The 15271-nt window shown below is 45.5% G+C and overlaps 1 protein-coding gene across 2 annotated transcripts in view; it reads left to right on the plus strand.

Annotated features, from left to right (window-relative positions):
- Window positions 1–9183, plus strand: part of PLPP3 (phospholipid phosphatase 3) — a 94082-nt gene extending 84899 nt beyond the window's left edge. The window contains exon 7 of one of the 2 annotated variants that reach the window (XM_005665388.3): window positions 7219–8833. In XM_005665388.3, the coding sequence (XP_005665445.1) occupies window positions 7219–7344 (126 nt within the window). In that variant the 3' untranslated portion in view covers window positions 7345–8833. Of the gene's footprint in view, window positions 1–7218 lie in introns of both variants that reach the window. The other variant, XM_003127971.6, reaches the window with a different exon arrangement.

Below are 15271 nucleotides of genomic sequence, written 5' to 3' on the forward strand. Positions count from 1 at the left end.
CAAAGCAGGTTAAGGACCTGGCATTGTCCCTGCTGTGGCATGGGTCCCATTCCTGGCCTAGGAACTTTCGAATGCTGTGGGTGCAGCCAAATTAAAAAAAAAGAAAAAAGAAAAGAAAAAAGAAATGCTAGTAGTGACCACCCAGTACATTGCTTTTAGAACTTACTGATGACTTGTGACATGCAGTGTGAGAAACCCTGCTCTAGTGGGGCAGCCGTGGAAACACCCAAGTGCAGTCGAAGGGCACTGCTGTTGGGATGGGATCCGTCCTGGGGGTGGTGGGGGTGGGGCAGAAGGGAGAGCTCATTCTTGAGGGTGTTGGAAGGCTAGAGAGAATTCCTGCAGAATTCCTTGAGAGGTGAATGGATCTTTTCCATGAGATACGAAAGGTAAGGAAGGGCATTTCATGCAGAAGGAATAACACAAAGACGTGGAGATGGATGGGAACATGTCCTGTCTTGTGACCCTACGAGTTCAGAATGACAGAACTTATAGGATAATTGGGGAGAGTCAATAATAGTAGCTGCCCTTACCTTTTCAGCTTTACAAAGTGGAGTGTCTGGAAGTGGGTCCTTGCCTTCCTCCAGCCTCTGTTATCCTTGGGTACCACATTCCTGATAGTAACTGGCGGAGGATTTGAAGAACCTTTCATGGGTGAAAGCATGTTTGCATGTATTCGTCCACTTCAGCCTTATAGAAACTGTGGGGAGGTAAATTTTGAAAGAACATTAGCACATAAATGCAGGCAGACCCATCATCAGAAACCATAAACCTCTTCCTTTTGCATAAATGACTAGCCCGGGTCACTCAGTAGCAGCAGTCTGGGGACCAGATCCTGCTCCTGACTTCTTGTGTGACACTCTACCTCATCAAGTTCCCTCTCAGATATGCCAGGAAATTACTCAACCCAGACGCTGGCCAAGTTCCCAGTGCCGAAAAGTCACTTAAAGCCCTTTAGTGAGGTCAAAAAGTATTGCAATCAAGTAACTCCTATTTGTGTCAAAAGACAAAGCTGTCAAAGATGGCTGTTCTTTAGACAGCACTTATTATACTTGGGGCATGAGGATGAGCAAAACCCAAGGCAAAGAACCAATGAGATTGTTTGTTACGGTGGAGCAAGATGCCCAAAAGATATCCCGAGGCCAAGGCACGGGAGTGTAGGCAACAGGGTAGCATGGGTTTCCATCCCCAAAGGCGAGTGGACTAGACGTATTGAGTGCTGTGCTTGCTGGGCTCTGAACAGAGGTCATTCCGTCGAGTAGCTCATTGTCTCAAGAGGAAACCATGACATAGCATTTAAAGCATTATGTATGCACTAAAGGGAGGCCTCGTGCTAAGACGGAAGGTCATCCAAGGTTCAGTGTGGGTACCAAAGAGCAGCTCGAGAAACGGCTTGTGAAGCCCACTGTCCAGATAAAGGAGCTGCTCTCTGAGACGCACATCCACTGAGTGGCAGACGGAGGGTTTGAGCCCATCTCTCATCCCCATGGACTGTCCACCACAAATGGCTCTCCCTCCTTTGTCTATATAACAAACAAGAGTGTTTGTTCATGCAGATTCCAGGCCACACTTTTAGGAGGACTGGGTAGGCCCAGGAATTTGCTTTTTCAAGAAGCACCCTGATGATTCTGAAAGAGATGCACTTTGGGAATACCGCAATAGACAACTCTGTTTTCTTCTGGTTCTGAAATTCCAAAATACTTCGCTTATATTTATTAGCTCTGTGCTCGCATCTAAGCTTGATGGGGGCTTATAAAAATCTCGACATCTAAGGATGATTTCTATTGCAAGGCATTCTCTTATATACTCAGGGACTCTAGAAACATTTAAGGGACAATTTTGTTGTCATCATCTGCACTTCACAAAATGACCAAGATTTGCTGACTCAGTAATTTGCAGCAATGGGAGTGGAAACCTGGCTGCTGACCAGGCTTTTTATTTTTGGCCACTTGGTTCTTGGTGGGTTCCAGGCAGGCGGCACCCCTGCAGAGCTGGGCTGTGTATGCCCTGGGCCCTGGCATCTCCGGAACTGGTGAATGCCAGCAACAAGACATTGGAAGCATCTTCCTTTTTGGTTGTGCTGACTCAGTCCCCAGAATAGCCCCAGAAATTATTAGACTTGGAGACAGATCCTATCCTCTGGAAAACTCCCATCTCATGTGGCCTGGCTTAATCTCTGTAGGCTTTCACCTATTCCTAGTCTTAATTGTTTGTATTTCCCCCCTTGAATTTTCCTTTTTTCTAGTGCCTTCTCTTATTTCTTTCTTTCCACCCAAGGGGTAGGGGAAGAGAATGACTTGATGTAGGTTGACTCCAAACACACAAGCCAGCGATCATGGCTCTGTTTATTAACAAGCCACACTTGTGCCCTTTGGGACACCATATAATCCTTAGCATAAACCGCCGAGGTGGGTATTGTATCCCTCATGCTGCTGAAAGTGGCAAGACTTGGATGTGAGACAATCTGTCCTACTCCCAAGAGCAAAGGTTGTCACCAGTGCTGCATATGCCAGGTGAAGAGTGGCAGATGGTGACCCTACAGCACAGTAACAAGCATCGCCATTTATAAGGAGACTCCTGAACATTTCTTATCTAGTCATCACCTCGAATGGGATTCCTCCAGTCTGGAGTTGCCTTGTTCCTGTGTCATCTTGTTCATGATAGAAGGGCCACATTGTCCTGAGTGCTTGGGTGAATCAGATCACTGTATCCTCAGATCACAGAATAGCCTTCCTGACCCAGGGAAGGTCAGAACCACTTCCCCAAGCCAGTATCAGAGGGAAATGGAGTATTAGAAGGCAGAGGAAAGCAGAGCTCTAATTTTTTTCCCTAGTATGGCTACGCAAACTTTTAAGAGTTTTGATTAGGAAGAAGTGCAAGATTTCTAGAGTTAGAGAAAACTAGAAAGAAAAGCATTACTTTCCCTTGCACACCTATCTCCCGGCACACATACACATCAGCTCGATCAACCACAGTTGTGTTTTAGAAATCCATCTCTTCCTTGTCCTCACTGTGTGGTGGTGTACAGGACTCGTCTTCTAGATTCTGCAACAATGTCCTGACCGGTACCCCTGCCTTCAGCTCTCTGCTCCCTTCCGAACACCTTCTTCTGCTAAATGATCGTGATCTTAGTGCAAGTTTTCCCTCGGTGCTGCTTCCCTGCTTCAGCCTTGACAGTGGCTTCTAGGGCTATACATTCTGTAAGGTATCATTGGGGGCTTCTCCCGTTCCGGCTCCCCCTCCAGCCTTGATGACTGCTTGGCTCTCCCCATACTGAGCTTCCCCAGGCTCCTGAACCTTGCTGGACCCCTTTGCTTAGAACAACACCCCTGGTATTCACCACCTGCTTCAGGCCTGCCTGTCCTTCAAAGCTCAATTACACTTCCTTTGGGGGAAAACTTCTAAAGCCCTCTCCCCTGCCCTCCAGTCTGGGTTATACGCCCATTGTAACCCTCAAACACTGTATTGGACTGCTCTATATACCCGATCTCTTCCCTCATTGCCCTGTGAGCTCTTGGAGGGCAAAGAACTCCGTCTTAGGTATATTTGTCATCTCAGGACTTGGCACAGAGCAGATGTTCAGCAAGGGTCTACTGATTGCACGTCTCAAAAAAGCAATTAATGAAATGCAAAGAATGGGAGGAGTGGAATTGAAAGCATGCGCTCAGGGTAAGATCACTTAGAACTCTTACTGGCGCTTTGCGCATGGATTTCCTAGTTGCCGAGACTGGCTGATGAATAAATACATCATTCCCTTTCCAGCCGCAGGGAAAGTCTGTGCAGTGAGTGGGGCTGCGGGCGTAGTGGGTTTGCCCAGCAGACCTGGACTCGCTACCTAACTTCCCAACCTGGTGCTCTAGGTTTTCTTTCCGGGTGGAAATCATTTTCTGCCGGAAGTAGAACTGCTGCGAGCCAAGGTTTCGCTTTTCCAAGTCCCTTTTGTGTTCTGCTATTCAAGCGCGAAGAAGACAGAGCCCTGTTGGAATCCTGGCGGGATCGTCTTTCATAATCCCCCCAAAAGTGTTTGCATAACCTCGAGCCACGCTGAAAGTGAAATCCAGCTGAAGGGGCTCCTGCTGGACCGCGCTCAACTTTTCATCTTGCCGCTGGGCTGTGTGCACCCCGTGTGTGAGGATGTACATCCCCTGAAGTCCGCGGGAGTTCTGTGTGCCGATAAGATGCAAGGCCAGAGGGCTTGCTTCCAGTAGAGAGAAGTGTAGAAATCCCACAACAAACATTGCCTAAGCCCCTGGTGTGTGCGGGGCTCCATGCGGAGTGTTGTGGGTGATGTTGGAGGATCAAGGCTGGGCTCCATCGTTAGGGAGCTTCCCCTTTAGGAAGAAGGGCTGAGAAGCAAAAGTTTTGGAAGCAGGAGAGGGCGTAACTTGCTTGTGGCTCAGTCACTTCCTTGATGCCCAGAGCATGAGGGAAAGAACAACCTTTATTGAACTAGGTGCCAGATACCGGTTTAGTTCCTGTCAAGTACGCTCTATCTTTACCCTTCATTTCATTCCTATCTTGCCATTAGGAAGTGGAAACCCTGATATGTAGTGGATATGAGCTCAGGAAATTAAATTGGGAAATAAGCCAGTAGATGGAGGTGGTGTCAGGATCTTGAGGGGAGGAATGTTTGCGTGGGGGTGTCCCCTGCCGTATTTGTCCCCGGCAGATAGGATGTAGGCTGGGAGAAAAATCTCTAGGAAACAAGGTCAGTTAATAGCCTATCTTTGGTGGCACTAGCTGCTAGGCTGGGGCAAGTGGAGTTGAGAGCCAGCCATGGAAGAATTGAAGCCTCTTCCTTGGTGACAAAGCAAAGGAGGAAGGGGAAGTAGTTTCTAGGTAAAGATGAAGATGTTGGCTCTGCACCTGTCAGAAGACAGTTGAAATGTAATGATCTCCACATTTAAATTTAACCAAGTTCCTTAGTATTTCCTTACACCGGGGGCACCTGAAAGCCCCTTTCCTTCTGTTTGTAAATGATTCCTGGGCAGGGGAGCATAGGGCCTCCTGGCAGGAGTGGGTACAAATCTTCTCTCTCCTGGATTTCAAGTTTGCCCAACCTTTCTCTGCCACTGTTCTCACTGTTCACAGGCCCTTAGAAAAGAAAGGGGCTACAGGCTTTTTCCTTTGCAAAGTGGTACTACATTCAGTAGCACTCCCGTTGTAAATGTATGAAAGCATTCCATTTCTTGGCTAACATTTCACTTTTTTGTCATAGTGTAGAAATCACCTAGCCTTCTTTTCTTCATTTTTTTTTTTTTTAATTGGCAGCAACATGCAGTTGCTCGATGTGGGACTCCAGTTCCTAGCCAGGGATTGAACCCAGGTCTCAATGGTGAAAGTGCTGAGTCCTAACCACTAGACCACCAGGGAATTCCCTTTTCTTAATTTTTTTGTTTGTTTGTTTGTTTTTTAGCGCCGCACCTGCAGCATATGGAGATTCCCAGGTTAGGGGTCCAGTCGGAGCAACAGCTGCCGGCCTACGCCACAGCCACAGCCACGGGATCTGAGCTGGTCTGCAACCTACACCATAGCTGACAGCAACACCAAATCCACTGAGCAAGGCCCGAGATCAAACCTGAAACCTCCTGGTTCTAGACAGATTCGTTTCTGCTGTGCCGCGACGGGAAGGCCTTATTTTTTTTTTTTTTATTTCATAAAAAAAAGTAATGAAATGTTTGAGCAGTTATATGTGTAATGGGAACAAACGGTTTTATGGTGGCCAGAAAAAGCCTCTGTTTCCCTTTTGCCTTCTAGTCACCCCATTCACCTGGGGTAACCAGCATCACCAGTATCTGGCTGTTATTTTTTTGGTTGCACTGTACTGATTGCTTTATCACTGCAGAAGGAATGTTGTGGAAATTGGCTCATGAAAGGATCCAAGCCCTTCTGTGGCCAAGCCCTGGCTGCTAGAGCCTTGGAATCGGTGCAGTCTTGTTAAAAACTCATTTTTTTGCCTATAATATGTCAAGAATGAAATCACAGGGCCACCGTTGTTAGTGAGCACATTGCATCTGCAGGACAAAGATTCTTCCATCCAGAAAGCTCTTAGACATAGGCACTTTGAAGTGTTTTGGTCCCCATTGCGAAACACAGCCATGTGGTTCCCATTAAATTACGTGATTGACAGCTGCCCCTTTTGGGTTCCTTCATACAAACTCCTGTTGCTAAATGGCTCAGGTGGATGTTTGATGTATTTCTTTTGCCACCTAATACAAAGCATACATTTTTCTTACTCATAGTCACTCATCAGGTTCTTGAATCTTTCATTATCAATGAATTGAGACAGGAACCGTGCCGGAGCCGTCCTTACACCCTTCAGTGGGTGTTCACTAAGCATTTCTCAATGATTCTAAGAACGGCTGGGTGAGGTCACATGCTCAGGAGAAGGAAGGAGGTTGGGAATGAGCGATAGGAGCGTTTTCATTGACCTTTCCTCCGGGTTAGTTGCTGACTCCTTCAGCCAAGAGACCCTGGCTTCTTGACCCCCATCAACTGTTGACATCACTGGGCTTTCAGGAAAAAGTGGTCACGGCCACTTCCTTGCTCCAGCCCCTGCTCATAGGAATTCATATGAGCTGATCTCTTTTGGTTACACCCTCGATTCCTTTGTGAGGAAAGAGAAAGTATCACGGACTAATGATGGTGACTAATTATGACTGGCTTCCTTTGTTTGAGAACTTATCTTTTACTGCTATTCATTTGCCTTGAGAAATAAGGAAGTGGGGCTAGCAGATAGGGAGCACTGGACCGAGAGCCCCCCATGGCTGTGCCTCCTGGGCCACGTCACTGCCCTTCTCTGGGCCTCAGTGTCCCTCTCGGTGCAATAAGAATCGGACTCTGTGGGGGTTCCCTTTGTGGTGCAGCAGAAGAAAATGAATCCTGCTAGGATCCACGAGGTTGAGGGTTCGATCCCTGGCCTTGCTCTGTGGGTAGGGGATCCAGCGTTGCCATGAGCTGTGGTGGCAGACGAGGCTTGCATCCCAGCTTGCTGTGGTGTAGGCTGGCTGCAGCTCCAATTTGACCCCTAGGCTGGGAACTTCCAAAAAAAAAAAAAAGGATCGGACTCTGTGGTCACCATGGGCCCTCCCTATTCAGAGATCTGCAGTTTGGGAGCCCGTTTTCCTAAGATCTGTGCTCCTGCAATCTTCCCTTTGTCTCTGTCCCCAAGGCCCAGAGGTCAGCGACTGAGTGGGATCTCTGCTTTTGTGCTTCTAGGTTTTCTTCGTGTCTGACCTCTTCAAGACCAAGACGACTCTGTCCCTGCCTCCCTCTGCCATCAGGAAGGACATCCTTTCACCTGTGGACATTATCGACAGGAACAATCACCACAACATGGTGTAGGCGCCGCCCAGCTCCTGAGCTGTTTTTGTGAAATGACTGCTGACAGCAAGTGTTTGCTGCTCTCCAATCTCATCAGACAGTAGAATGTAGGGAAAAACTTTTTGCCCAACTGATTTTTTTTTTTAAAAGGAAAAAAAAAAAAAAAAAAAAAAGTCTTACTTTGTGGCCTTCCCAGATAGGTAGCGTTCACCTATGTGGAAACATCAGCAGACTAACAGCCAGTGGGGGGATCCTGGATGTGCACTCGGTTTACGTGTTCATGTTCTAGTGAACACGGGCTTGTTCTGGAACAAACACAAATGATTTTGAGTAGAGTCTGCGGGTCACCTGACCTCTGTGACCTGAGGGATCCCAGGCCTATGAGAACAGCTCAGATTCACATTGTAGCACACAGGACGCCGGTAATAGCACTGAATCAAGACAAAAATTAGCCATGGGGGGCTCCCCTTTGGGTCTTTCTGTCCACACCACTCGATTCTCTACTGTGACTTGGGTTCAGGAAACTTGTTTCGTGTGTTCATTCGTTTTCGATTGTTCTCAGCAGAAGGAAAGAGCACGTTTTCCAGTGATGGGATCCTGAATCCAAACTCACAGTCGGGAGGCCTTATCACTCACTTCCTCAGCCCGCAGGCCAGCAACCACAGCCCCTCACTTTAGTGATTAGGAGACTCTTTGTGGATGAGTGAATTTCACAAACAGCACAATTTCAGAAGAGCCCGAGGGTGCAGGCCCTCCTGCGTCTTCTTTTCGATGCACCCTCCTGTGATGCTGAAATGTCAATTGCAGGATGCTGGCGTTGTGTACAGCCGTTGCCCGGGCGCTGGCACACTCGTAGTGACAGACAGCTTCGGGTCCGGCTTTCTCCCTTGAAACCCTTGCGGGGGGCCCACCCGGATTGCCTGTGAGGGTCCAGAGACGAGCAAAGACGTGGTCTGCCATCAGCTGATGGAAAGCAGCCTTCCGTGTAAGAGACGGAGGGGTGAAGGGGGCTGAAAAATGGAGCAACCCTTTGGCTACTCCGAAGTCGGAATGAGCCAGAGTAGCAGACGGTCTCACGTCCCAGAGGCTGCCCTTCCAGATGACGGAGCTGATCCTCTGTGGGAGCCGCTCGTGCTAAGCCGTGTAAAGCACTATTGTCTTGGGGTTGATCTCTAGGGCAGTTCTTGGTAGGTTCTGCTGGGCAGAACACGTGGGTTAAATCTCCGTAGAGTTTCCTCGTCTTCTATCCCTAAGTGTCCTTCTAAGCAAGGTCCCTCTCGAGGCAGCCGACAGGGACCACTTCTACTGAACCTTTGAGGAAAGAAGGAAGGAAGAAATGCTTTCAGATCTCGGATGCAAACCTTTCAAAGGGCTACCTGTAACCACATGGGTCAACCACATGCACATCCTTAATACAGAAGCCGTCCTTTCATTTCAACCTATAGCAAGCTATGATTTTTATATATAAATATTATATAAATAATGTATAAAACATTAAAAGTTAACTATGTAAAATATTATTTCTGAAACAATTTTAGCTGTATCCACTATGATTATAAACTGTGTCTCGACCTGTGTTATTTACATTAGCTGCTTAAAAAAGCATTGAGTTAATTTTTTTTAATATCAACTAAAAATATCGTAGTTCTGTGGTAGACATTGTTTTTACAATGAAAGAAATAACTGCAACTAGAGAAAACTGTATAAAAACATTAAATTGTCAGTATTTTTGTAAGGTTCCCTTTTGTAAAGAGAATAATATTCAAAGACTTTTGTGGCACATACAAAGTGAAAACTTGTATCTGCGAAACTATACTTGTATTAAATGTGCTTTTTAAATAAAAGCTCACAAGGACTAAGGAGGGAGTCAGAAGCCTGGAATGTTTGAAGGGGTTTGTTTCGGGTGTGGGGAGGGGATGGAGGGCTGTGCTCCTCCCGTGTCCCCTGGAAGTAGGGTGGCCGTGGTGTAGATAGTGGCTCAGCTCTTTCATCTCTGAGAGCCTGTTTGCAGAGGGAGGCCCTGGCCCTGCTTTCTTTGCAGGCTCTTCTAAAGCACTTTTGTATTCTAAAAGGGGGTTTCCATGGGGAGGGAGGAGCTGTGGGTCCCCCAAAGATAGATAAGGTGCAGGCCCTAGATAAGGCGTGCTTGGGGAGGTCACTCAGGGTGTCTCCACGGCCAGCAACACCAAAGGAAAGAGGGTGCAGGGCTGAGCATGGCAGTTGGTTCCTGCTTTCCTTTCCTGCCCCCACCTGGAAGAAGAGGGGAAGCTGGACAGGCCCATTTTGTGAGAGCCTGCGTGCCAGGCACTTTGGCCTAGTTGTCACTTTTTAAATTAAAAAAAAAAAAAAAAAATTTTTTTTTGGCCACACCTGCTGCATGTAGAAGTTCCCATAGGCCTGGGATCGAACCCTCGCCGTAGCAGTGACAATGCTGGGTCCTTGACCACGAGGCCATCAGGGAACTCCCTGTTTGTCGTGTTTGATCATTCCAGCAGTTCTTATTCTGAGAAATGAGGAATACTAAGGAAAGCAACCATGAAATGGTTTGTCTAAGATCCTAGAGGCGTAAGCTACAGGCCAGAACTTGGATTCATTTCCTAGGGCTGCTGTAACAAATGAGCACAAATTTGTGGCTTAAAACAACACAAATGTATCATCTTATAGTTCTGGAGTTTTCAGGGGGCTCCTTTTCCTGGCCTTTTCCAACTCCTAGAGGCCACTAGCTTTCTTTAGTTTGTGGTCCTCTTCCTCCCTCTTCAAAGCCAGCAGTGTTGGGCTGAGTCCTCATCCTGCCATCTCTCTGGTTCTCCTCTTCTGCAACCCCTTCCACATTTAAGACCGTGATGGTGATATTAGATCTACGCAGTCCAGAATATTCTATCTACAGTACTGTTAGTTGATTAGCAAACAATTCCACCTGCTACCTTAATCCTTTAATTCCCCTTTTGCCTGTCCCATAACATGGTGACTAACAGGTTCCAGGGCTTAGGACATAGACTTTTTTTTTAGGGCTGCACCTGCAGCATATGGAAGTTGCCGGGCTAGGGGCTGAATCAGAGCTGCAGCTGCTAGCCTACACTTCAGCTAGTGGTAATGCCGGACCCTTAGCCCGAGGCCAGGGATTGAACCTGAATCCTCATGGAGACTATGTTGGGTTCTTAATCCGCTGAGCCAGAATTGGAACTCCAGGATGTGCACATCTTTGAAGGAACCGTTATTCTGCCTACCACAGTTCACTCTCTGGCCCCCAAGGATTTACATCCATGCTGTGTGCAAAATACGTTCACCTGCTCTCAACTTTCCCCGGTCTCAACACATTACAGCATCAACTCAAAAATCTCAAATCTCAACGTCCAAACACAGTATCTAAATAAGATAAGGATGCAATTCTGGGTGTAATCTGTCCTGAGGCACAATTGCTCTTCTGTAAATCCCTGCAACCCCAGAAATAAGTGATCTGCTCCTAAAATTCAGTGATGGGACAGGCATAGAATAACAGATACAGACATTCCTAATCAAAAGGGGACATGGAAGGAGAGAAGGAGTCATCGATCTCAAGCAATTTCAAAATCCAGCCAGGCAAACTCCATTTGGTTTCAGGGCCTGGGAATAAACCCTTGTGAGTTGTGGCTTCCTTTCCTGCCACCAAGGCCAGCCTGTTCTTTGCTGCTAGACAAGCCCCACTCAGGTCCCTGTATATTCAGCGTTTTCCTGTAATTAGAGTTGTAAATTTGGACCCTGGGATGCAGCGAGGGAGACTCTTAAGGCCAGAGTCCAAAGTTTTCCCTTCACATCTGGGGGAACAAAGGTCCTGATAGATAACATAGGTTGCTGGCAGGAGAAGGGGGGATACACAGCAAGTTACTGGGATGCAGCGAAGGAGACTCTTAAGGCCAGAGTCCAAAGCTTTCCCTTCACATCTGGGGGAGCAAAGGTCCAGATCGATAAAGTAGGTTGCTGGCAGGAGAAGGGGGGGATACACAGCAAGTTAGTGGAGGAGATGGGGAGACCAAGCGAAATCATCCCATACTATGAATCTCCCAGTCTTCCCACTATACTTTTCCAATAGCCCTTGATGAACTAAATTAGTCCCAAGAAGTAACCTCATATCATGGGTACTTAAGGAAAGATGGAGATATCCCATATTATGGGGCAGCTCTGGGAGGCAGATTTGAATTATTTTAGTTTGTTGACTAATACGCATTAAGTACCATGTACCCGGCACTGGCAAACACACAGAGGCAGGACAGTGTATAAAAAGGATGGGATCTCCTGCTGTATAGCACTGGGAAACATATCTAGTCACTTGCGATGGAGCATGATGGATAATGTGAGAAAAAGACGGTGTGTGTGTGTGCCCCCGCGTGTGTGAGACTGGGTCACTTTGCTGTACAGTCGGAATTTGACAGAACACTGCAAACCAATAATGGAAAAAATAAAAATCATTTAAAAAAAAGGATGGGATCTCAACTTCAAGGGTCCTATGGGCTAGAGAGGAATGCAAAAAAGCAAATAATCACATAAATAGGTAATTAAGAACAAGGATGAGAGTTGTGAAGAAAGGATTCAGGAGTTATGGGAGATGTTAGCAGGAGGACTTATCCTAGCTGATGGTGGCCTTCCTGAGATCTACCAAGGGCCAGATCTACAAGTTCACACCACTTGTCGGCACTAATAAAATGCATGAGAAGCACTCTGCCAAATATGGATCTAGGAGAAGAGACAAGTGAGTACCCAGATAATGATGGCAGTGTGATAAGGGAGGGAGGGGCCCACAGGGAGTGCTGCGGGGCATAGATGGAAGGAGTTGGACTTTGAAGTCTGTCCCCGTGAGGACCCTCTCCCCGCCTCTCATAAGCATCCCTTCTTGAACATCCAACTCTGAAAAAAATGCCAGTTTCTGCATGAACCCTTCCAACGATGACAATTTTGCCTTTAACAGCCCTTTGCAGTTTGGGGAAAACTTGAGTGCGCTCATCACATTTGGATTTTCTTCATCTCCTTCGAAGAGGAGATGAGGCACGAATGGTCCCACATATCAGAGATGAATGTTAGGCTCAGGAAGGCTTTGGCCATTTTCTTTTGATACCAAACAGTGTGTAAATAGTAATGAATGAGAAAAAGAGAGACAACCCACTTTTAAAACATTCTGACAGAGGATATACAGATGTTAGATAAACATAGAAGCACGCTCGGGTTTATCAGTCACGGGGAAATGCAAATGAAAGTCGCAATGAGTTATTGCTACATACTGTGACATGGTTATTTCATTAAAGAAAAACGATTGTGCAAAATATTGGTGTAGAGGTGAAAGAAGCAATTCGAATTCTGATTCACAGATGGGGGTGTAAATTGGTATAGCCACTTTGGAAAATTTTGACAGTATCTACGAAAGCTAATAATATGCATACCCCATGGTCCAGAAATTCCACTCCTAAATATATAGCCAACAGAAGGATGTATGTATTCTCACCGAAACACTCAAACTGGAAACAACACAAATCCCCAGCAACAACTGAGTACATAATTAACTAGTGGAATTAAATATTCATATGAGGAATACCATTTAGCAATAAAAATGAACAAGCCCCTGCAATGCATAGCAATATGAGTGAATTTCACAGACAGTATATTGAGTGAATGGAACCACGCAAAACAGAATACATACTGTGTTTATTATTATTATTATTATTATTATTATTATTATTATTTTGGTGGCAACTGTAGCATGCGGAATTTCCTGGGCCAGGGATCAAACCAGTGCCACCATAGTGACAATGCCAGATCCTTAACCCCCTGAGCCACATAGGAACTCCATGTGTGAGTTCATTTTTATGAAATGCAGAGCAGGCAAACTCAGAGCAAAAGAAATAATCAACACTAAAAAGAAATATATGTATAGGTGTGGCTGACTCATTTTGCTGTACACCTAAAAGTAGTGCAACATTGTTAAGTCACTTATACTCCAATAAAATTTGTTTTTTAAAAAAGAAACAATTAACACAATGAAAAGATAACCTACTGAAGGGAGGAAATATTTGCATACCTTATATATCACATAAGGAGTTAATAGTCCCAAAATATAAAGAACTCATACAACTCAACAGCAAGAAATAAATAATCCAGGAGTTCCCGTCGTGGCGCAGTGGTTAACGAATCCGACTAGGAACCATGAGGTTGCGGGTTCGGTCCCTGCCCTTGCTCAGTGGGTTAACGATCCGGCTTTGCCGTGAGCTGCGGTGTAGGTTGCAGACGCGGCTCGGATCCTGTGTTGCTGTGGCTCTGGTGCAGGCCGGTGGCTATAGCTCCAGTTGGACCCCTAGCCTGGGAACCTCCATATGCCACGGGAGCGGCCCAAGAAATAGCAAAAAGACCAAAAAATAAATAAGTAAATAAATTAAAAAGTAAATAAAATTAAAAAAAGAAATAAATAATCCAATTTAAAAATGGACAGTAGACCTGAATAGACATTTTTCCAAAGAAGGCATGTGAATGGCCAACAGGTACATGAAAAGATGCTCAGCATCGCCAGTTACTAGGGGATTGCAAATGAAAACCACAATGAGGTGCCACCCCGTGCCTGTTAGAATGACTAACTTCAAAAAGACAAAGTTTAACAATTGCTGGTAAGCATGTGAGGTAAAAGACAGCCTTGTGTACTGTTGGTGGGGTGGTAAAGTGATGTAGCCACTATGGAAAACAGTATGGAGGTTCCTCAAAAAACTAAAAGTAGAACGATTATATCATCCAGCAATTCCACCTCTGGGTACTTACCTGAAGGAAATGAAAACACTACAGATAAGTTCCCTCTGCACCCCAATGCTCACAGTAGCATGATTTACAATAGCTAACCCATGGAAACAACCTAAGTGCCCATCAACAGATGAATGGACAAAGAAGTTGTGGAATTATATATACAATGGAATTCTAGTCCAGTATAAAAAAAAAAGAGGAAATTCTGACATTTGTGACATCTTGGATGGAACTTAAGGGCATTATGCTAAGTGAAATAAGTCAGAGAGACAAAGACAAACACTCCGTGGTCTCACTTATGTAGGAAATGTATTCATATAGTCAAAGAAAAAGAAAAATCAAATTCATTTTGAAAGAGATCAGATCTGTGGTTACCAGAGGCAGGAGATGAGGGCAGGTGGGATTGGATGAAGGTTGGGAATAGGTGCAGACTTCCAGTCACCAGGTAAATAAGTACTAAGGGTGTAATGCACAACGTGACTGTAGTTAACACCGCTGTGTGGTGTATTTGAAAGTTAAGAGAGTCAATCCTTAGAGTTCTCATCATACGGAAAATGTAATTTTCCTTATCTTTTTTTTGGTTGGTATTACAAGAGATGATAATTTTTTGGATGTTAAGCAATGTACTATGGTGGTGTCCATTTCACAGTATACATGTCGAATCATTATACTCTACCCCTTAAACTTATACAGTGCCAATATATCAATTATATCTCAATAAAACTGAAAGAAAAAAGAAAAAGAAAAAAAACCCAGACAAGCAAGCAAAAACAATACACGTCAAGTAAGAACAGAAAATTCCAGAGCGATGATTATACCTTAGAAAAATTCACTTGAACCAAAATAAATATTTGTCCTACTTAATTCCTAGCATTGAATTGGCCTGGTGGGAAACCAAGGAAATTATTTGACTGTCATAATGCTGCCCAATCTTCTTCTCCTTTACCCATTTTCCATCACAGATTCTGAAAAAAGGGGATCACTGTCTTTCCCAGCCTCCATGCAGCTGATCCTGTTCTACGGACTTAAGAAAACAGGAAAGCACTTGAGATGTCTCGTTAGCCTGGTAATTGCTGCTTCCTTCCTTCAATATTGTCTTTGTGGCTGTGAGGTTTGGGGCCATGGCAGCCACCTTGCCAGACAGAAGGAAAAAACCAGAACCTCACAGAACAGTTGACCCAGTGCCCTGAAGGGA

This window comes from Sus scrofa, chromosome 6 (genome assembly GCF_000003025.6).
Source record: "Sus scrofa isolate TJ Tabasco breed Duroc chromosome 6, Sscrofa11.1, whole genome shotgun sequence".
Lineage (NCBI taxonomy): Eukaryota > Metazoa > Chordata > Mammalia > Artiodactyla > Suidae > Sus > Sus scrofa.